At 36.0% G+C, this 24,413-nt stretch overlaps 1 protein-coding gene and 1 non-coding gene across 3 annotated transcripts in view; both read right to left on the reverse strand.

Moving 5' to 3' along the window:
• Positions 1–24,413, reverse strand: part of Mypn (myopalladin) — a 121,798-nt gene that overhangs the window by 73,912 nt on the left and 23,473 nt on the right. The window contains exon 2 of one of the 2 annotated variants that reach the window (XM_015500581.2): positions 16,041–16,943. The exons of the other annotated variant lie outside the window; for it this stretch is intronic. Within the exon in view, the coding sequence (XP_015356067.1) occupies positions 16,041–16,942 (902 nt within the window). The 5' untranslated portion in view covers position 16,943. The remainder of the gene's footprint in view (positions 1–16,040; positions 16,944–24,413) is intronic. 2 annotated transcript variants of the gene reach the window in all.
• Positions 14,231–14,438, reverse strand: LOC125618751. Its single transcript, XR_007350147.1, has one exon. It is a non-coding gene; the product is annotated as a small nucleolar RNA U3 (small nucleolar RNA).

The following is a 24,413-nucleotide window of genomic DNA, read 5'->3' on the forward strand; positions in this document are numbered from 1 at the left end:
GGGGGGCGGAATGGGCCTGATGGAGCATCCTAGGCTTAACTGCACAGAACAGAATTTTTTTAATTTTCACAAATTGACTGGAAAACCGAGACAAATTTGTGATAGGACCGCAGAACTGAGTCACATAAAAATAGACACCAAGAACCAAGACAATAATCAACTTTAGGTCAAAATAAAAAAGAATACATTTGGCCCTATATATCTGTGGGTTCCTCATCTTCAGATTCAACCAATTGTGGATCAAAACTATTTGGAAAAAAAATTGTCAGTACTGAGTATGATTTTTTTCCTGTAATTTCCCTAATTCCCTACTGTATAAAAACTATTAACAAATCATTTGCATTGTATTAAGTATTGTAAGTTATCTAGAGATGGGAAAGTCTGGAGGTTTAATTCAGTGGTAGAGCACTGGCACAGCATGTTTGAGGTCCTGGGTTCAATCCCTAACACCCCCCCCAAAAAGAGGTATGTTAGATGATGTGCATAGATTATGTGATATGCAAATATTAAACAAATAGCTTTATATAAGGGACTTGAGTATCTGAAGATTTTGGTATCCACTGGGGAGTCCTGGAATCAGTCCCCTGAGGACATAGAGATGACCATGCAAGCAAAGAAATATTCATTTTATCTTACTAGGCTTGGTAGTGAACAATATTTATATGGTAACAATAAAATAAAAATTAAATATTTCTTAAAAACAACAGTATGTTATGATCATATTGAAAAATGTAAAAATAAAATGAGGGTGCTGGTTTAATGTTGGGGAACTAAACCCCTACTTGACAGAACAGGAAATCAATAGAAAATAGCTTACATTAGCATGGTAAGCAACAGCAGTGTAAGCATTTTACGGTGGTTCACTTTCTGTGAAAACAAGAATTTACTAGGTTATTTGCCCTTTCACTGTGTTGATATTTACACTGATAGTACAAAAGACACAGTGGGTAAAGCTGCTGATTCTTTATTAGCAACACAAATTAAAGCACTGTCACAAAACTGTCGATGGTTTTTGGATCCACTACCATGCTCATAGTAAGAGAAAAAAAATACAGTTTCAAGAAAAAATTGAAAAAGCAATAAAAATCATGACTTTTACTAAATTTCAATATTGAGCTGGGCATGGTAGAGCATGCCTATAATCCCAGTGGCTTGAAAGGCTGAAGCAGGAGGATGGCAAGTTCAAATCCAGCCTCAGAAACTTAGTGAGGCCCTAAGCAACTTAGTGAGGCCCTAAGCAACTTAGTGAGACCCTGTCTCTAAATTAAGAATATATAAAAGGGCTGGTGATGTGGCTCATTGATTGATTGAGCACACCCCTGGGTTCAATTCCCTATATAGAAAAAAAATAAAATAAAAATTAACTTTGAATTCATGTCTTTTTAAATTTTTTTTAGTTGTTGATTGACCTTTATTTTATTCATTTATTTATATGTGGTGCTGAGAATTGAACCCAGTGCCTCACACATGTGAGGCAAGTGCTCTAACACTGAGCCATAACCCCAGCCTGACATGTCTTTTTAATATTTTTTATTTTCTCAAAAATAATGGAAGTAAGCCTGTCATTTCAAGTAAAAACAACTGATAGTATTCATTGCCAATGGAAATTAAAAAATTGAGCTTTCAGGAAAAACTAGAAAATTTGTATCCCCCCAGAGTGAGTTTAGGGTTTCAATACTTAAAGACTTTTTATTTCATCCAAAAGTATTTAGATGAAATAAAAAAATTTTTTGATATTATATAATAAAATGTTTTACCCTTTGGAAGATCTGCATTATTTATTTTCCAAATGACCAAATGTTATCTATTCAAAGGTCAAAATAGACCAATAGGTTTTAGAATAGCAAAGGACAAAAGTTCATTGGTATGGTTTCAGATTTCACATTGCAACTAACCTTCAGGAAACTACTGCTAGTTGAATTTTGTTGTAGTATTAAATAGCAATAGCCACAAAGATCTGAAAGGTTATTAAAATGCTCCTCCTATTTCCAAAACATATCCGTGTATGACTGGATTTATTGCACTGACTTCAACCTAAACAGCACATTACAATAAACTGAATGTAGAAGCATATGTGAAAATCCAGCTATCTTCTGGTAAACTAGAAACTAAAGAGTTTTGTAAAAACTGTAAAATAATAGTACTCTTCTCACTAAAACTTTTTGCTTTGGAAAAGCTATTCCTTGTAAAATTAACATGTTTATTATTGTTATTTAAAAATGAATGAATAGCTGGTGTGGTATAATCCCAGATTGGGAGAAGAAAGCAGGAAGATCAGTAATTTAGGGAGGCCCTAAGCAACTTAGCAAGACCCTGTCTCAAAACAAAACATAAAAAGGGCTGGGACGTAGCTCAGCGGTAAAGCACCCTGGATTCATTCAATCCCCAGTACAAAATGGGGCAGGGGGTGGGGAGGGGTCAGGGAATGCATGCATAAATATTTAAAACATTTCTCAGTTTAATTTTAATACAGTAAATAATTATAAACAAAACCTATTTTGAGTCTCAATCATTTTTTAAGATTATAAAGGGGGGTCTGTCTGAGAATCAAAATTTTGAGAATCATTGGTATATTATTCAGAAATCAAACAGGAAATACATAGGAAACTGCAGAGAGTTGAAAGTAGTCTGTTCTTTAGTATTTGATTTTTAAGCAATGTAGCTCTATTTATTTGATGAAACAAATATAAGTAGCTATTTCAAAAAAAGAAATCCTTTATTTCTATAAATATTACAGGATTATCTCAATTCTTCAGATTTCTCATCTTTACCAAGATGAGAGTGAAATCATCCATTAATAATTGGCTAGCCAGAAGGAGTTAAGAGGAATGATTCAAACTGTGGAACTCTCAATCAAAAGTGATCTAATCCCTACTCAAATGGCCAGGATGGCTTCAAACAATCCCAAAGAACAAGTAGTAGCCATGTCTCTGTCTATAATACCATGAGTGGCTCAGAAATAACATGCTGGTCAGGTGAAAGGGTCTTAAATCTACCCTGCTACCCTGAAGAATTTTGAGGTAGGAGAACAACATACTCTCCTCAAAGTCTATCCATTTTAGGGCATGCTTTCATAGAAATGTCCTTACCAGGGCACATTTTTAGAAAGCCAAGTCCTAATGACCCTTACAGAATGGCAGCAGGTGCCAGATGTGATTCATGGCTCAGCAGAAATGAGTCAATGTTCTGGGAAACAGGGCAGGTCCAAATGACAGAGAAGGACCCACCTTTGATGCACTGGTATAGCTGGTCAGATCTGCTAATTTGGCTATCTACCAAGCTGGGAAAGGAGGATACCGAAGAAACACATTTGTCAGATTTAACTGGACTTTTTGGCTGCAAATCACCATTCTGCTGTTAAATTACTATTTCATCTAAAATATGACTTGGATAAATATTATGACTCATTGTTTTAGCACATTAACAACTTCTAAATGCAATTTGAATGTGATATTCTGGCTCACCAGGAATAATGCTCATTAAAAGAATAATTACTCAGAGTCCAACTTCAACCTTGACCTAGCCCTTCCAAAGTCCTTTTTCCACCTATGCTTCTTTCTTCTCATACCCTGTTCTTTTCTTTTGTAGAAACTATGTCATTTGTAATCATATATTTATTTGTAGGTTTATTTCCTTAATGTCTCTCTCTTAATGTCCCTTTCTGGGCAATAAATACCACAAAGACTAACAAGACCCAAAGTTATGTTGGATTTTGTGACTCAATTTGGCCTTTTGAATGTCCTGTTTGATTGCTATTAAGTTAAAAAAAAAACAACTTAAGTTTTCATGTCCAGTGGCTGTGTTTTACTGGATAGAACATAAGGGTGTATGCAGGAAGATAGTTTTTTTTTTAAGTTTTATTAAAATTTATTGAGTGGAATCTTCTTCCACCTGATGGTAACTTAAGAAAGGCATATATAAGAAGTTATCTATATGAAGATGTCAAGATCATACCTTGCTACATCGCCAATTTTAGATATAACAAGAGAGAATGAATAAATGTGATTTTTTTTGAAGGGGGTACCAAAGATTGAACTCAGGAGCACTCAATTACTGAGTCACATCCCCAGCCCTATTTTGAGACAGGGTCTCATTGAGTTGCTTAGCACCTGCTTTTGCTGAGGCTGGCTTTGAACTCATGATCCTCCTGCCTCAGCCTCCCCAGCCTCTGGGATTATAGGCATACACCACCACCACCGTGCCCGACTGTGAAAATAATTTTTGAAAAATGAACAGACATTCTTCAGAAGAAATACAAATGGTCAACAAACATATAAAAAATGTTCAACATCTCTAGCAATTAGAGAAATGAAAATTAAAACTACACTGAGATTTCATCTCACTCCAGTCAGAATGGCAATTATCAAGAATAATTGGGGTTGTGACTTAGTGGTAGAGTGCTTGCCTAGTTTGTGAGAGGCACTGGGTTCAATCCTCAGCAGTGCATAAAAATAAATAAATAAAATAAAGTATTGTGTCCATCTGCAACTAAAAAAATATTAAAAATAAAAAGGATACAAGTAACAATAAATGTTGGCAAGGATACGGGGCAAAGGATACACTTATACATTGTTGATGGGATAGAAAGCAGTATGAAGACTCCTCAAAAAACCAGGAATGGAACCACCATTTGACCCAACTATCCCATTCCTGGGTTTGTATCCAAAAGATTTAAATCCACATACCACAGAGACACAGTCATATTGATGTTTATAGCAGCTCAATATACAATAGTTAAGCTATTGTAAATTTGCAAGTAAATGGATGGACCTGGAGACTATCATGCTAAGTGAAATAAGCCAGTCCTCAAAAACCAAAGGTCTAATGTTTTCTCTGATATGTAGAAGCTAACCCACAATAAAGCGGGAGAAGGAAAGAATAGATGTTTAGTAGAATAGACAAAGGGGAATGAAAGGAGGGGAGGGGGAATAGGAAAAGGAAAGACAGTGGAATGAATTCAAAATAATTTTTCTATGTACTTATATGAATATACCATAGTGAATCCTACCATCATGTACATCCATAAAAATGGGGTCCTAACTAGAATAAGATATATTCCATGCTTGTATAATTATATCAAAATAAATTCTACCATGATGTATAACTTAAAAGAACCAATTAAAAAAAAAAAAAGAATTGTTTTTAAAGTAAAAGAATTTCTTCCATCAATAGATTTAAAAAAAATTGAAAAAGATGAAATTACTTTGGACAGGGTTAGAAATTCTCCATTTCCTTCATCTCATTGTAGTTATTGCTAAATCACTACATAATTCATTTATTTATTTAATTTATTATTTATGGCTGGGCACATGCATGCCTATAATCCCAGCAGCTCAGGAGGCTGAGGCGGAAGGATTGCAAGTTCAAAGTTAGTCTCAGGAATTTAGTGAGGCACTAAGCAATTTAACAAGACCTTGTCTCTAGATATAATATAAAAAATGGGCTGGGGATGCAGCTCAATGGTTAAGTACCCCTTGGTTGAATCCCCTGTACCAAATAAATAGATAAATATAAAAATAAAATTTAAAAAATTATTGTTTATTATTTATTCTCTTTAACCTCAAGTAGAATGCAATATGGCGCTGAACTTTGCTTTATTTGTAAGAACTCCTGAGTATGTGATGCATAGAGTGTGTTGGATGAATTGTTATTGAATGAATGAACATGAATTTTCCAGTTTTGTTGTCTTTGATTCAATGTATTTGAATCTTTACATATTACTTTTTTTTTTTGTACCAGGGATTGAACCCAGGGGCACTTAACCACTAAACCACATACCCAGCCCTTTTTATTTTATTTTGTTTTGACACAGGGTCTTGCTAAATCGCTTCAGGCGTCACTAACTTGCTGAGGCTGACTTTGAACATGCAATCTTCCTGCCTCAGCATTTGGAGCCTTTGGGATTATTGGTGTGTGCCACCATGCCTGACTTTCCATATTACATAGTTTAAAGTATAACTTCTTCCTTTCTTCTGCTTGCTACTCTAAATTTTTCTTTCAAGAATAAATTCTTCTATTTGCTCAATTGGGAGCCTTTCACCGTGTTGATTTCCCCTACCTGTTGGAAAACCTTGCATGTTAGGGGATGTTGGCTCTGATTATAGGAGTGGTTGCTGGTGATTGTTGGGGAGAGGCAGACCATGATTTTAGGTAGGCGAACATTGTGTACCAGTAGCTCCTCTGACTTCCTGGCTATTGTTAGCTATCTGGGACACTGCCCTGTCTTTTCAGAACACATTTGCTGCTCTGGCTTCCGTGTTTCGGGCTGTGCTTGTTGTTCAGCCTAAACAAGGGAAGAGGGAGGCACTGACCTGCACAGCTGCTCTGACTGTAATTCCCAGATTAATCACCCTGACTGCCCTGGGCCCTCTCCTGCTTATTCTGTCTCATGCCTCTGAGCCTAGAGAACACCCAGAAGAGTTGTCAGCTCCACAGTACTTTTTTTCTGGGATATGATTTGGATTTTGGTTTTCCTTGTCAATCAGATTCCTTGTGCTTAGAGGTAAATTTAGTATAAAACCAATAAAACTAGGTTTCTCATTGACATGGCTCCCTTCCTAGGCCCTAGGCTTAATTTTGCATTCATGATTTGGCTTTGTTTATCTTACAGGGGACCTCCCAATTTTTATAAGCTTAAAGGCTCACAAAATTTGTATCTGTCCCTCCATATAAAACTTCTTTTCTTTTTAATATTTTTTTAGTTGTTGATGGACCTTCATTTTTATTTATTTATATGAGGGGCTAAGAATCAAACCTAGTGCCTCACACATACTGGGCAAGCACTCTATCACTGAGCTACAACCCAGCCCTCCATTTGGAATTTCTGACTGTGGGAAATTTCTAAAAATTTTGCACTTACAGATGGTATTCTATGTTGTGTTCCAGTTACATTTTGGGGTGCTGGAATGTAAGATAGACCCATGAGCTCAGTCTACCATTTTGATATGGTGCCCTTTTCATAGTTAAATCACTTCTAATTTGCCTTCTGTACCTATCATCCTCTCAAAACTGCTCTTACCGAGGCCATTGGTGGCCTCCATATTATTAAATCAAATGATACCTTCCAGTTTTCATCTCACTTGACTTCTAATTAGTATTCAGTGTAGTTGACTACTTATTCCATTCTGAAGCAACTTTTTTTTTAATGAGCCCCATTTTTCTCCTTCCATTTAGGATGTACCTTTCCAACCTCCTTTCAGAGGGATTTCTTCCTCTACCCAAACTTTAAATGTCAGAATTCCTTTGCAATTCTGCAGAGACAGAAGTGATACTCAAAAAGATTAACAGCTGCTTCAGAATGGATACCCTAACCAATCATAATGAAGAAAACCACAGGCACACTCAAGGGCTGTACCAATTATACTGATTAAATATCACTCTTTGAGTGATATTTGCTGCTTTTGTAGCAATTCTTTTCTGACAAAAGTATGAATAAGAAAATTGAGGTCAATTTCATACAAAAATGTAAAAGTTAAAATATTAGCAAACCAGATCTAGAAATATAAAAAAAGATAATCAGTTATGACCAATTTGTGTTTCTCTCGAGATTTCAAGTTTCATTTAACATTGTAAAACTAACATTCTGTACCAAATTAACAAAGAAAAAATAACAATCTTAATAAATTCAGTGTTTAATAAAATTCCATTTCCATTCATTATTTAAAAAAAATTCTTCCTATACAAAAGGATTTATAACAAAATCCTATGTAATATTGAAAAATGGAAAGTATTCTTGTTAAGATTAAAAATAAGCCTGGAGCACCTAGCATAAGCATTTCTGTTCAACATTGTACTTGAGGGCTTAGCCAACTGAAAAAAGGAAAAGAATGAAGTTCAAGAGAGGATTGGACAGGAAGAATACTCAAAAAATCTATGATCAATTTTCATGAATTTAGCAGTTGTTGAATAAAAATTTCCTAAAGAAGAATTATTTCATGAAGATTATAAAGTCAACTACATTTCTATATGTAACAAAAATAGAATATAATTTTTAAAAAGGTACCATTTATATTAGGTATCTATGCATAAAGCTAACTCAAGATTTATAAGACTCTAAGAAACAATTATAAATCTTTATTAAAAGATATTCAAGCAATGGAAAAATATACCTTACTCTTGAATATTAAAGCTCTATATTTTAGCTGGGTGCAATGGCACACACGTAATCCCAGAGGCTCCAAAGGCTGAGGCAAGAAGATCACAAGTTCAAGGCCAGCCTCAGCAATTTAACAAGGTCCAAAGCAACTTATTGAGAACCTATCTCAAAATAAAAAAAATAATTGGATATGTGGCTCAGTGGCCGAACCCTCCTGGGTTCAATCCCTGGTACCCCACCCCAAAGCTCAATATTTTGAATATATCAAATCCCCTATAAACTGATCTATAGATTCAATTCCATAAATCTTATTATATTTAAAAAATGTTAGTGAAATTTGTCATGATGATTCTAAAACTTGTAGAAAAAAGATCAAAATGAACCAAAAATTCTTAAAATAAAAAAATTGGAAATCAAGAACTATGAAAAACCTAATGTAATATGATAAACCGCAGGAAAAGAACAGAAAGCCCAGAACTATATCCACAAGTACATGGAATTTTGCTGAATGATAGAACCAGCACTAGAGAAAAGTGGGGAGAAGATGTACTTTTCCATAAGCCGCTGTTGGAAAAATTGGTTATCCAATCAGAAACAAACAAACAAAAACCACAATGGTTTACCTGCTTTACAAAATATACAAAAATCAACTTTAAGTGGGTTAAAAAAAGACATGGAAAGCAAATTATAAAACCTTTAGGAGAAAATATACAAGGAGTATATCTTTTCTACTTTGAGATTAGAATTTCTTAAAATTGACACAAGCTACAAAATCCAAAAACATAAAAAGGAAAACTAATTAATTCGATACCAAAGTTAAGAACGACTAATATCAAAAGACACCATAGAGAAAACAAAACAAAACAAAAATCAAACTAGGAGAGGATATTTTTATAACACATGTGTCACATGATTGGTATCAAGAATATTTGAACAAGTAGAAAATGGGTCAAAGATTAAGCAAGCCCTTTATAGAAACTGAATCTAGAATGGCCCATAAATCTATGAAAAAATTCACAATCTTATTACTAACTCTGGAAATAAACATTTAAACCACAGGTGTTTCACCAATAACACTTCATACCCACTACCTTGGCAAAACTTAAAATATCTGGTGATGTCAATATTGGCAATGATGTAGAACAACCAAAATGCTTATACAATGTTGTTGGGAATGTAAATTGAAACAATGCCTTTGGAAAACAATTTGATGTTATTATGAAGTTGAAGTTATGCATACTCTGCTAGCAATTCCATGCCTAGACACACTCATGCACCAGGGAAAATTCAGAGAATATATTAGAAAATGTATATCATTATTCAATGAGGAAAAATATTAGAAGCAACCCAAATTTACATCAATAATATAATAATCTGGCCATATAGTAAAATACTATAGAGCAATGAAAATGAGTATAATAAATAGATTTACATGCACTTCTTAAGGAAGAGAGTAGCAAAAGAATATAGACATTCTGATTCCATTTACATAAAGTTTTGCAACCACATAAACATACTAATTTTTTTTACATTATATTATGGAAACTTTAAACATACACAAAGTAGAGAGACTAGTACAGTGAACCCCTGTGCCCCTATCAACAAGTTATCAGCAGTTTGTTAAAACAAAGGCGGCTGGCCTCATCCCTAGAGATTCTGACTCAGTTAGACCCAAGTGTGTCTACAATGCTTTTCCATAAAGGTCCCAGGTGATGTTGACTCTCCTGGGTCAGGGACCCTCTTCGCCTCTTTTAGGAGGCTCTCAGAATCTGGCCTCTACATCTCTGGACTTAACCTCAAATAATTTCCTCCTCACTTTATGTTCTAGCTGCATTTCAATTCCTTAAACTTAATATTTGCTTTGATGCCTCAAGGACTTCAAATTTTCCATTCCCTCAGCCTACAACACTTTTTCTTGCACCTTACTTTGCTGAGCTAACTTTCATCTTTTATGTTGCAGCTTTAATATCATGGTTCAGGAAAACCTTCCCAACCTATACACCAGGTTTGGTCCCTCTGCTAACTGCTGCCTTCTTTATAACATTTATCACAATTGTAATTGTATAATCATTTGCAAAATTTTTATTACCTAGTTGGGCACAGTGGCACACGCCTGTACTCATAGGCTGAGGCAGGAGCATCAAAAGTTCAGAGCCAGCCTCAGCAATTTAGTGAGGCCTGAAAAACTTAGCAAGACTCTGTCTCAAAATAAAATATTAAAAGGGCTGGGGAGGTTGGGGTCGTGGCTCAGTGGTAGAGTGCTTGTCTAGCACGTGTAAGGCCCTGGGTTCGATCCTCAGCACCACATAAAAATAAATAAATAAAATAAAGGTATTGTGTCCAACTACAACTAAAAAATAAATATTAAAAAAACAAATTCCCCCTTTAAAATAAAAAAGGGTTGGGAGTCTGGGGATGTGGCTCAGTGGTTAAGTGCCCCTGTGTTCAGTCCCTCGTACAAAAGAAAAAAAAATATTGTCTGTGTCCCTTACTAGATAAAACTCCATAATCGCAGCGAATTTTTCTGTGTTATGGCTGCTTTTTAAAAATTTCCTTTTTTGCTGCACGGGGGTTCCTCATGCATGCTAAGCAAGTGCTCTGCCATTGAGCTACACTCACAGTCCCTTTGAAATTTTTTATTTTGAGATGGAGTCTGTCTGAGGTGCCCAGGCTGACCTTGAACTTACACCACTCCTGCCTCAGTCTCCCAGGGATTACAGGTGTGTACTGCCATGTCTGGCATGCTTGCTGCTTTAAATTTAGCACATTCAATAGTACCAGGCACATAAATAGCCACTGGATATTTGTTGGATGAATGAATCTAAATTTTCCCCTAAAGGTAGAAGAATATCCTCTAAATAATATAATATGAAATCCCTCTATGTCATTTAAGATATCCTTTTTCTTCATAACAACTTTGTTTCCTTTTTCTTTCCTTGGCACATAACTTGTAGGACTGTAAATGAAGTAGCAAAAACAAAACACAGTGGCCATCATTATCTATAAAAAGGTAAATTGGTACTGTCTCAGAAGGTTGTATACAAGCAAACACAGAGTGACCCAGCTGTACATTCCTGGGAAAAGAATTTGGCATCAGGATACAAAAAGGGATCATGGCCATTTGCTGTGAATTCTTGCAGACTCTTTCATCTGTGGTTAACGCATGAATGTATTTCATTTTCTAAGACAAGGCCTCTGATGAAACTAAATTCAAAATTAACATGCTTTGAAAAACACTAGCTTCCATCATTCAGGATCCTGCTTCTACTTATAAATCAATCTCAATTAACCTGGAAATCAACAACAATATAAGCAAAAATGATTTTTCAACTTGCTAAACTAGTGTCACAAGAACATGGGTAAAACACTGATAACACATGGGTTAGCATATGGATAGTTGCCAAGTATACGCATATTTTCTTGCTAAAATAGTAAAACATTAGTGTCCTTATTGACTGTGATTTTTTGTTTGTTTGTTTGGTACTGGGAATTGAACCCAAGTGTGCTTAACCTCTGAGCCACATCCCCAGCCTCTTTCTATATTTTATTTAGAGACAGAGTGTCACTGAGTTACTTAGGGCCTTGCTAAGTTGAACTTCTGATCCTCCTGCCTCAGCCTTCCAAGTAGCTACGATTACAGGCATGTCTCCCTGTGCCTGGCTTGACTGTGGTATTCTTATTCAACAATTTGAAATGACTCTTCTTAATAATTTAATGATTTTGTGTGTGTGTGTGTGTGTGTGTGTGTGTGTGTGTGTGAGAGAGAGAGAGAGAGAGAGAGAGAGAGAGAGAGAGAAAGAGAGAGATTGAGGTAACATGCAATGGTTTTGGGGGGAAAACTATTGTTAAAAGAAGGCTGGAAAACACTTTAGCACTAGACGGAACCAACTAGAAGTTGGTTTTAAATATTATGTGTCCCTCTGTAAATATCAGGAAACCACAAGTACTTAGCTATGTCAAGAACACAGGGTGATGATGGAATAGATGAATCCCTTTGATGAGATCGACTCAACATCTTTGTATGTGGGCACAGAGATATTGTGGAAGACTTTTCCCAGTGTCCAGATTACTCCTTGGGTTGCTCTAGTTCTCTAATCCTCTCATCTGACCTTCAGTCAAATTTCTGACTGCCTATTAGATATGTTCCCTTCACCCCTCAGACTCAAATTTCCATCAGCTTCCTCCACAAATTGGACACCTCTTCCATTTTCTCAGTACTGGCCAGTGATCCCCATCTCTGTTTCAGGTACCCGGTTTCAAACTTATGGGGTAAATTTTTTACTCAACCTTCCCATTTAGTTAATAACCAAGTTCAACTTGATGATTGCCTCTTCTCTTCTAAATATTGATCATTAACATCTTTTCTCTGTCCCACTGTACCCATTCCAGTCCCAATGGACATGAGATGATTACAATGTCAGTGTCAGTATCTGTGACTTTATATAATCATGTTGAGTTGACCTGACCCGAAAGGACGCATCATTTTCACCCACCTCTTTAATCTTATCTCTAATCTTTCCTTACCTGTTACCCTGGTTTCAATATAGTCAAGTCCTTGGGGTTCCCTGAGAACACTTGCTTTGGGTCTTTTGCACTTGCTTTCTCCTACAGTTAGCCTCCTTCACCTCCTTAATGTTCCTTTATCTTGCACTCCAGGCAAGGTAACTCACATCTTCTTCTGGGCCACCATTGCGTCCAGTACACACTTCTATTATAGCCCTTATTATACAATATTGCAAATCAAAAGTGCTTTGATTACATATCTGTCTGGTTTTTGTACTAGATTATGAATTAGCCTGTCAACATAGTTGGGACTTGATTTTAAAACAAGGTCCCTCACCTCCCAAACTCATGATTATTTTGTATTCCCAGTGAATGGTTTAGTAACTCTATATTTGTTGAATTAAATGAGTTAATTTCTACCTAAATTCTTTTCACTTTTCAAAATTCAACTAAAAGTCCCCTATGTCTCTGAAACTTTCTTTGATTTTTCTAGTTCCCCTAGCCTAATACTACTTAAGATTTATGTATGATAAAAACTAGGGTGATTTTTTAAATAATTGGATTGCAAACTCTTTGAAGGCAGGGACACGTATTTGTATCATCTGCATCATTATATTGACAACACTGCCGAGCGCAAATTAAAAGCTAAACAAATAGTTGCTTTCTGATTAAAGTTGTATAAATTCTGTGCTTAAGAAAACAGTGACAGCTATTAGCCCATATGGAAAATTATAAATTTTGTATTAATTGAACTGTAGTCATGAAATAAAGTACAAAATCATTCAGAAATGAATTTAGTGAGTTCCTACTAGTTTCCTAGGATCAAATCAATGGTTGGGGTATAGATATAAATTTAATTAGTAATGAAATTCTTCTCAGGTAAAATTAACATTACCACATGAAAGCTGAGTATTTTTCTTTCACTTTCAAATTTGTAGATTTGTAAATTTTTACTTGGTTGATTAAGTAGTTTTTGACTTGCTATAAGATGACTTTGTTTTCAGGGAATGGGTACTTTATAGTTTTTCCTGGCTGATATTTTATTTTTCTCATGGGTGCACCGAATTTATTCTTTCTTTCTTTATTTTGATACTGGATTTGAACCCAGGTATCCTCTATCACTTAGCTACATCTCTAACTCTTCTTATTTTTTATTTTGAGGCAGAGTCTCACTAAGTTGCTCAGGCTGTCCTTGAACTTGTGATCCTCCTCCCTCAGCCTCCCCTGGGATTACAGGCATGTACTACCACACCTGACTGAATTCATTCTTGTATCTAAAACTGTCACGGTTGAGAAATGGCAAGGATGAGTCCCTGAATGATCTGGTCTGACCAGAGTCGCAGGGAGCATCCTTCATCAGGCTTGTTTACAGTAGAAGGGCAATCACATCCTAAGCCAACTATCTCACTCCTGATTTAAATTTGAGTTTCTTGTTTTCCTCCTCTTCCCCCTCCTCCTCCTCCTTCTTTTTTGGTAACAGGTATTGACCATTGGGCTACATCCCTACCCCTATTTGGTATTTTATTTAGAGGCAGGGTCTCACTGAATTGCTTGGGGCCTCGCTGTTCCTGAGGCTGGCTTTGAACTTGCTATCCTCCTGCTTCAGCCTCCCAACTTCTTCTTTTTTAAAAAAGCACTCAGTTGGTGTCCTTCCCCTTTACTCTTCCAAGGAGAACAATAATAACCAATAGTAAATGGAGGTTGCAATGAAGTAACATCAAGAGCCAGCTTCACACTTAAGAGAGGATGCTATAGGTCCTCCTGGTTTCTGATGCTCTACGTGTCCAGAGAAACTTCTCTAGTACTCAACTACAGAAATGATCCCTGAAAATATAGTCTTTTTTTTCTGTTTCTTTATTCATTAATTTTGCTGAGTGATTACTATGGGCCAGACTCTGCTTGGTACTCAAGATTCAAAGACAGAAACACCAGAATTCTGCCCTCAAGGAAGAGATAATAAAACCTGATAATAAAATGCAGTGCTGCTGTAGAAATAATATTTGATATATCTTATGAAATTGATAATATTTGAAAACAAATTTCAATATATGAGTATGTCTTTGGGGCAGATTCTCTTGAAATAGTATGCATATATAAAATATTAATTACATTATAATGATAAACATAAATGTATTAATACTATATTCTATAATGTGAGTATTATATCAGATGTCATATTCTAGGAGTAATTAGGTGGTTAGGAAAGCAAGCAACTCTTATAAAACTCTAAGTACCAGTAATTGTCTACTAAAGTAAGATACTTCAACCACATTATTCACGTGTTATAAGAGGCAGCAAATGTTACCCTGAGGACTAAGGCTGGTTCCAGGTTTGTAGAACCATAAATGTGAAAGAGAGAGATCCTTAAAAATACAAAATAAAATCAGAACACAAAGTTAGGTATAGCTTATGCAGAGCAGGAGGCCTAAGTTTATATTTTGTCTGCCTCAGAGAAAAGCTAACTTTAGTGGGCAAGTGGGAGATGAATATTCCCTCTACTAATCAGTCATATTAGGGAAAGACTTGGGAACTAGACAGACTAGTGTTCGTTAATTTGATAATCAAAACTTTACAATAAATATATTACATGTAAAATGAGTCTTTAAATTGATGTTAACCACAGCCTTATTTTGTATTTATCCTACCACTTGGCTTTCTTGAATATTCTAAAATAAAACAACAGGTATCTTAAATGTAAAATAAGTTTTTCCTAGAAAAATTTAGCATCCAAATTGAGATGGGCTATAAGTATAGAATTCACACAGTGGTTTGAATACTTGGCATAAAGAATACAATGTAAAATATTTGATTAGATAATTACATTTTGAAATCTTTTTAATATACTGGCTAAATAAGGTTTATTATTAGTCTTAGTCTCACCTAGTTATTTTTATTTTTTAAAAATAATGAAAAGTAGAAAATTAGTTGATTGATTACAGTTCTGGGGATTGCACCCAGCGCCCCATGCATGAGGCCTCATGTAAGACCTCTACCACTGAGCTACATCCTCAGCCCTAGAAAAAAACTATCTATCTATCTATCTATCTATCTATCTATCTATCTATCTATCTATTGTACCAGGGATTGAACCCAGGGTGGTTCCCCCACTGAGCCACTTCCCTAATCCATTTTTTATTCTTTATTTTGAGACAAGGTCTTGCTAAATTGCTGAGGTTGGGTTTGAACTTGCGATTCTCTTGCCTCAGCCTCCTGAGCCATTGGGATTACAGGCATGAGCCATGTCAGCCCTAGAAAATTTTAAACTACATACATTGCTAATATTATTTTTCTTTTCTTTTGAACAGAGCTTTTTAGACACTTTCTACTTTTCTCAAAGGAAGTATATATAATTTCTGAAACCACATACTTAACAGGTCACACTTAGCAGAATCATGGTAGATGGAAAGCACCATGCCAAACATTACTAATGGGACATTTTTACCTTACTTGAGGAGGTGGAATTCCTACCACTATGCAATCCAACTGTACTCGGGATCCTTCGGGAACTTCTCTGCTTCGTAACTTTTGAGTGAACCGGGGAGGTTGACCCAGAGGTTCTTCATAGTACAAAGATGAAGGCGAAGACCCTGGGGTGGTGTCTCCACCAGATGCCTCACTAGCAGCCTGCTCAGCTTCACGCCTCTTGGCTTCCTGTTGTTCAAGGGCATGATTCACTTCATTATCCCTGGTATCTGTAGGGATAGGGATGGGAACAGAAGATCTTTCTCGTCTTTCTGACAGATCTGAGAAACTGGGACTGTTTTCCTGCATAACTTTGTTCTGAGATTCCAGTTTACTCTTGTGGTTTTTGCAGGCACGAGGTCTAATCCTCTTGGAGCTATGGGCCTTGAAAAGGGAGGAAAGCTCCTCAATGAAATCGGCTGCCTTATTTAGGAATACTTTTTTGGACTGGGTTTCAGAACTATATTGTGGCCTTTTTGCCTCCTGGGGGTCCTCTTTAGAGCTGGTAGGACTTCGAGTGTTATCCTGACAGAAGTTAGGCTCAAAACTTGATTTAGTTGAGTGTTTCATCTGATCAGAAGCTAAACGTTTTCTAGCTTGGGCTTCATCTGTTTTCTCCAAAGGATCATGATTGATTGCCAATCTTGCCAAATTGACACTTTCATCCAATTCTTCTTGGCTCAGAAAGGCTGAAAGATCTGGAAGGTCATCTTGGCCTCCTGCTCCTTCAGCAGCCCCAGAGGGACTGCCGAAATGGAAAGGGTTAGAGGAAGGTTCTGCTCGACTCCTCTCGTTGTTTCCCCGATGTCTGGTTTCAGCTAAATAGCTTTCTCTTAGAAGTTGAGATATGGAAGTAGAAGCTTCTATGCTGTCGTCTTGCATGCTACAACAAAACAATAATAACAAAAATAGGATCACTTCTAGGAAGTAATGTCTATATTTATTACAGCATGATGTATATTCTTAAGCACTTAGAACTCAAAATAAAAATTACCTCATTTTAAAAAAAAATTTTAATATATATTTTTTAGTTCTCGGCGGACACAACATCTTTGTTTGTATGTGGTGCTGAGGATCCAACCTGGGCTGCACGCATGCCAGGAGAGCGCGCTACCGCTTGAGCCACATCCCCAGCCCAAAATCACCTCATTTTGACACTTTTACAAAATTTAGGACTTAAAGATTACTTGCCAATTATAAAATAAGTAAAAACTGAAGGAAGTCTCCCTGAAATTGAAAATAAAAGCCTGAGAAGTTACTATTTTATTAAATTTTTTAAATGCAATTTCAATTGTGAAAGCTATGGTATAGTTATAGTGATATTAAATATAATGTCGGGGCTGGGGATATAGCTCAGTGGGTAGAGAACTTGCCTAACATGTGTGAGACTTTGGTTTTTTAATCCTCAGCACTAAAAAGAAAGAAAAGAGAGAGAATAGAAGAATGAATTGGACATAACTTTCCTATGTTCATATATGAATACATGACTAGTGTAATTTTATATCATGTTCAACCACAAGAATGGGATCATAATTAGAATAAGTTATACTCCATGTATGTATAATATGTCAAAATACATTCTACTCTCATTCATATCTAAAAAGAACAAATAAAAAAATAAAATGAAAAAAGATAGGGGGAGAGAGAAAAAATAAATGTCTTTTGGATATGCAAACACAGATTTGCTCTCCACCCTCTCCTCTTAACATTGTTTACAATAGATATATAGAAAATTTAAAAAATATTACTGGGTGCCATGGAGCATGCCTGTAATCCCAGAAACTCTGGAGACTGAGCAAGAGGATTACAAATTCAAGTCCAGCCTCAGCAACTTAGTGAGGCCCTGAACAACTTGGTGACACCCTGGCTCAAAATAAAAAAGGTTGGGAATGTGTCTCAGTAGTTAAGTGATCCTGAGTTCAATTCCCAGTACCAAAAAAAAAAAAAAAAAGGTGAGTTAGAGCCTAGGCTTTAAAATTTTTTCTTTAATATTAGTTAAAAGGGAATATAGCAGAATGCAAGCTTGGCTGGAGACTTTTCACTAAGTTAACTTATGAGTTTTAAATATATGAATATATTACCTTTTCAAAAAATAGACATTTTTAAGTCTAAAAAAATTAGTACAATAGCCAGGCATGGTGGCACATGCCTGTAATCCCAGTGCCTAGGGAGGCTGAGGCAGGAGGATTGCAAGTTCAAAACCAGCTTTGGCAACTTAGTGAGGCAAGCAACTCAGATAGACCCTATCTCAACATAAAAATTTTAAAAAGGCTGAGGATGTGGATTAGTGATTAAATGCCCCTGGATTTAATCCCCAGTACAAAAAAAAAAAAAAAAAGAAAAGAAAAGAAAGAAAGAAAAGAAAAAAAAAAGTACAATAATGAAAACCGATTTTATACTATTAATCTCAGATCTATTTATTCATTTAAACATTTACTAGAGGAATGGCAAACTTACAAATTAAATTAATTCTCATTCTCTTATGATAAATAGATGAAGCTCACTGTTATAAGTATTCTTCCCATTGACCTTCACTTGCCTTACACACCATGCTTTCACCACCACCAATCAATCAGAGACAGTAACAAGAGAAAGATACTTTGTCATTCTTTGTACTATGCTTTGGGCCTTGTGCTGGGAGGATGGAGAAGAAAGTAATCTTCTAAATTTCTCCTGGCTTTAAGATTCTATGTTGAAACCTATCTAAATTCATTCATCTCCTTTTCTTTGTACAATATAACCCCTCCACACACCTTAAGTCACCCTTAAGGCTTCCCAAGGACTGGCCTACTTTTCAAACTTCCATAGTGCTATCCCAAACTAACCTCCCAGTTGGCAAAGTAGGCAGTCACCTTGAGAGGGCAATTAGAGATGGCTAAAAGGATCACTTACAGCAAAATATTTTTTCCACATGCTTGCCAGAGCCTGAGATTGTCCCTACTGGAGCCACTTATTTGGGTGAAGTCTATTGTGCCTTTATTTATTTTTTATTTTTTGGCGGTATTGTGTACTCAGGGTGTTGTTATGCATGCGAGACAAGCACTGTATCAACTGAACTATATCCCCCAGCCCACACTGTGCCTTTAAAAGAAATTAATTTAAAATACAAACGTGATAGGAGGGCAAAGATTCATCTACAAGGATATTCGTCATAGTATGAGTTATAATATTAAAAGGTTAGAATTATGTACAATAATGAAAAAAAAAACAGTTAATTGAATTATAATATATTTATGAACTAGAAGGATATGGCTATTTAAAATTTTGAACAACAATGAATAATAATAAAAAATAGTATATAAAAATGTAATTGATGTCCCCACTGAAAAATTTTCTCATTTGTGTGCCAGCTCTGTGGAAGAAAAGATATATGAAATAAGGTTCAAAATGCTATTTGAAAATATAATTAATATACTTATTGATTACAATCAGTAATTCATAAATAGAATTATTGTACATAATTCTAACCTTTTAATATTATATTGTAGTTTCTCATTTGTAAATCAACTATTTCTTTAGCCTAGTTTGAGTTTCTAGTATGTTTAGATTCAAGGATGAAAATTAAGTGCCTTATAAATCAGGATGATTTTTTTCTCTATTAGCTGGACATAACTATTTTGTGTTGTAATGTGACTTTGTTTTTGACTCTTTATTTTACGATACTTAGATCTTGAGGCAACATGATACAAGCATGGCCTTGGATCTAGATACATTCAATTCCAAATTCTGCCTTCATCTTTTAGCAGTTTTGTGACTTTGAGAAATTTACCTTCTCTGAGCTTTGGTTTTCCTCATCTGTAAAAAATGGATAATATCTACTTCTCAGAGGAGGGAGAATTAATACATCACAAAGGCAAAGTGCTTCAAACAGGGCCTGTCATGAAAATGGGTACTTAACTGATTATATATATATATATATATATATATATATATATATATATATATNTATATATATATATTTTAAATTCTTGACTGGGCTCAGTGGCACGGTTCAGTGGCACAGCTCAGTGGCACAGCTTGGTGGCACAGGCCCATAATCCCAGCGGTTGGGGGGTTGGGAGGTGGGGCTGAGGCAGCGGGATCATGAATTCAAAGCCAGCTTCAGCAACTTAGTGAGGCCCTAAGCAACTCAATGAGATCCTGTCTCTAAATAAAATACAAAAGAGGGCTGGGGATGTGATTCAGTGGTTAAGTGTCCCTGGATTCAATTCACAGTCTCATAATTTTTTTTTTTTAAAGCCATCAACAACAAAAACTTAGGGTAAGGGATATTGCTCAATAGTAATGTGCTTGCCTAGAATGTAGGAGATCCTGGGTTTGATCCCTAGCACTGCAAAAAACAAAACCACAATAAAAATACCTCTACGGCCAGGTATTCCCAGGTATTCTCGGGAGACTGAGACAGGAGGGTTGCAAGTTCAAACTTGGACTCGGCAACTTAGCAAGGCCCTGAACAACTACTAAATAAAACAACTCTAAATAAAATACAAAAAGAGGGCTGGAGATGTGGCTTAGTGGTTAAGGATCCCTGGATTCAATCCCTCTCTGGTACAAAAACAAACAAACAAACAAAAAAACTCTACTTAGGTGAAGGTGATGTTAATGTTGAAGAACTTTCAAAAAGTTTATATTTATGGTGGAAATAAAAAAAGAATACTCATATTCATATAAGTAAACACTGCTTTCTTTCTTTCTTTCTTTAAATATTGTTTTATTTACAGTTAATGTACTCAACATGCAATACAAAGCTAATAATCACTGGTCATCTGCTTTGGATAGACATTTTATTCCCAAACAGCCATTACCATAAATTTATATAAAATATATAGGACTCCACTAGACCCAGCATGACAAGACCTTATGCCTCTGATCACATGGGGAAAAGGATAGACTGCTATGCTGACACTAACAGGTCCAGTTTGGATTCCATCTAGTTAAACATTGCTTTCTGCATGCAATATTTTAATGTTTTATGACCTAACACTTCGGTGCTAGATAGACTGGTTCAAATCCTAATCCTGACAGTCCGAGTTGTATAAACTTGAGAAAGTCTCACCCTTGTAAGCCTCAGTTTCCTCATTTATAAAACAGGAATAATAACAGTAGCCACCTCATGGATTGAAGTGATAATTAAATATGCTTCATATTTAGTAAATATTCAGTAAATGGTGGTTACTATTACTCTTATCATTATATAACAAGTATGGCCACAGATGGTCTCCATTTTGTAGATAAGAAACAGAACCAGTGAAGTGACTTGATCCAAGGAAAAACTGTGAAAAGAAACTGAACTCTAGATTTGTAGTTAATTCAGCATATTATATTCTATTGAAATACAGGCTCATGAATGGACTGTGCTGACTTTAGATCTTTGTACATGGTCTCTTTATTTGGGCTGCTCCCTGTCCCCTCTCCCTTTACTCTTTGAAGGGACCAAATTCATATGATCTACAGTTCCTAGCTGGGACTTCAGTGTCTTAGGATTTCTTTTCTTCCCTGGGTTGGGTCCTCTCCAATGTGCTCCCCAAACTCACTGTCCTTATCTCAAAACATGCACTTAACCCATTATACTTAATTTGCCTGTTTATTTTTCTCTCTTCCTCACTTTGTTTTTGCACACTCATCTCTACACACACAGCACCTAGAAAGTAGTCAACAAATGTCTATTGGATTGTTTTATTCATGAGAACTTCCTGTTAACTCTGTTGTTGCTTACTTTTTAATTGCAGGGTAAAGATAGATAAAGTAGGGCAAAAGAAACTTATAGACAAAAAGGAAAAAACTATAAACTAGTAAAGGAGTCATAGCTTTAAGGTGACTGTCAAATGTATCTTTATTTATAGTAGGGGGAAAAAAGCTGGAATTATGCTTTGTTTTCATTCCAAGAGTATCAAAGAGCATCTAATTATAATCAGAACATCTGGGTTTAAATCCTAGCTCCAACACTAAATAATTTTGTTATCCTGAGAAAGTTGATTAATGCATCTGAATCTCAATTATCTTCATCTATCAAATAGAATAACAATTCTATTTAAGATGGTTCTGAGATGAAAATGCATATATAAATTGTAAAATTGATGAGTATTAACTAAAAATAGAAAATAGGATGCATCTCTTTCGAGTATTAATTTAAAAGCTGTTTCCTTTAACTATTAATTTTAAAAACACTTGTTGTAAAATGTTTTGCTTTAAAAAAGTTCAAGTGCTACTGTGGATTACCTAGCTTTCATTTATTTATCCAATCATTTTCCCCCCAGAGCTGGGAATAATACAACACAGGACTTTGCAATGTTCGGTAAGTGCTCTAGCACTGATTTATACCCCATCCCTCACCTAATAAATATTTATTAAGCATCTATTGTGTGGTAGGCACCATTCTAGGAATTGTGGATTCTGTAGTGAGCAAAGTTAAAAGTAAAACTACATTTCCATGGAGTTGACATTCTAGTGGGAAGGTATCAATGTTAAGATACCTGGAGCCTTAGACAGGAAGATTGGAAGTTAAAGGCCAGCATAATTTAGCAAGGCCCTAAGCAACTTAGTGAGACCCTGTCTCAAAATAGAAAATAAAAAGGGATGGGGATGTGACCCAATGGTAAAGTGTTCCTGGGTTAAATCCTTCATACCTAAAAGAAAAAATAAAATGAAGTAGAGCAAGGGAAATGGTGAGGGAGGAAGAAAGATATGTTCTCATAGCTAGGAAGGTGGAGCAAAGATTCCAATGTGGAAAAGTTAGTCATGAGACCAGCTAGGGTGGGGGACAAAAAATGTTCCTGTTTGATGAAGAAATGTCAAGGCCTAAAGGGAAGAGTGTTTGGTGTGTTTGAGTCAAGACCAGTGTGCCAAGTGAGTGAAAAACAAGAATGGAAGGAAATAAGGCCTGAAATATACAAAACCAGATCATATTAGACATTGCAGACCATGGAAAGGAAACAGATGACATGGTTTTTTAAAAGCTCCATTGTGGTCGCTATGCGAAGAATCAAGTTGAACAAGGCAAGAGTAGAAGTGAGCAGATCAGTTGGAAGACAATTGCACTCTGCAAGGATAACAGTGGCTTGGACCAAGGAATACTAACAGTGGGAGGTGGTGAGACACGGGCAGAGTTTGAGATATCTTTTGAAAGTAGAGCTGAATGATTTGCTGACAGATTGAAAGTGGGATATGAGAAAAGAACAAAATCAAAGGAGACTATATTAAAGTCTCTTTTAATTATGGCCTGAACAACTGGCAGAATCATTGGTGGGATGAGGCAGGAGTGGGTTTCAGGAAGGGAAACCAAAAGTTAGTTCTCTGAGACATTTCATCTGGGGTGTTCAGGGTGACATTTGGCTTGTATTATTTTTTATTTGAATGCATTCCTACCCTTTACAAATTGAAATGTTGATTTTATGCCACTTTTTTTTTTGTACTGGGTATTAAATTCAGGGGCACTCAACCACTGAGCTACATCCTCAGCCCTTTTTATATTTTATTTAGAGACAGGGTCTCACTAAATTGCTTAGAGCCTTGCTAAGTTACTGAGGCTGACTTTGAACTCAAAATTCTCTTGCCTCAGCCTCCAGAGCGGCTGTTATTACAGGCATGCACCACCATACCTGGCGATTTTATGCTACTTTCAAAATAAGAATGAGTCATTGCCCCTGTCAGCAGATCATGGTATTGGTGGAATGGTACCAAGTTGAAAACAAAACAATTAATGTGGCATCAGTCATCAAGACAGACTTTAGTAAATCATGTAAACCAATTAAGTCACACAGAAAACTTACTTTGCTGAGTCTATTTTTTTCCTAGGACTTTTCCTGAAGAAAAGATCTATCCTAAAAACTTGTTTTGTTTTATAAACCAAAACTTGATGCTAATACCTTGGAGTATAATTTTCAAGTCATACTAATTCAGCATTATATTATTATTATTTGGGGAGGGATCCTGGGGATTGAACTCAGGGGCACTCAACTACTGAGCCACACCCCCAACCCTCTTTTATATTTTATTTAGAGACAGGGTCTCACTGAGTTGCTTAGGGCCTCACTAAATTGCTGAGGCTAGCTTTGAACTTGCAATCCTCCTGCCTCTGCCTCTTGAGCAACTGGGATTATAGGTGTGCACCACTGCTCCTGGCTTATTATTATTTTCTTTTTAAACTTTTTTTCCCCCATGGTACTGGGGATTGAACCCAGGCCCCTCAGTCTGCTAGGTAAGCACTCTACCATTGAGCCATATCCCTAGCACTTTTATTTTTAAAATTTTTATTTTGAGACAAGGTCTTGATAAGTTTCCCAAGTTGGCCTTTAACTTGCAATCTTCCTGCCTCAGCCTCCCAAGTAGTTGGGATTATAGGTGAGGGCCACTC

This window comes from Marmota marmota, unplaced genomic scaffold, assembly GCF_001458135.2.
Source record: "Marmota marmota marmota unplaced genomic scaffold, marMar, whole genome shotgun sequence".
In the NCBI taxonomy this organism is placed as follows: domain Eukaryota; kingdom Metazoa; phylum Chordata; class Mammalia; order Rodentia; family Sciuridae; genus Marmota; species Marmota marmota.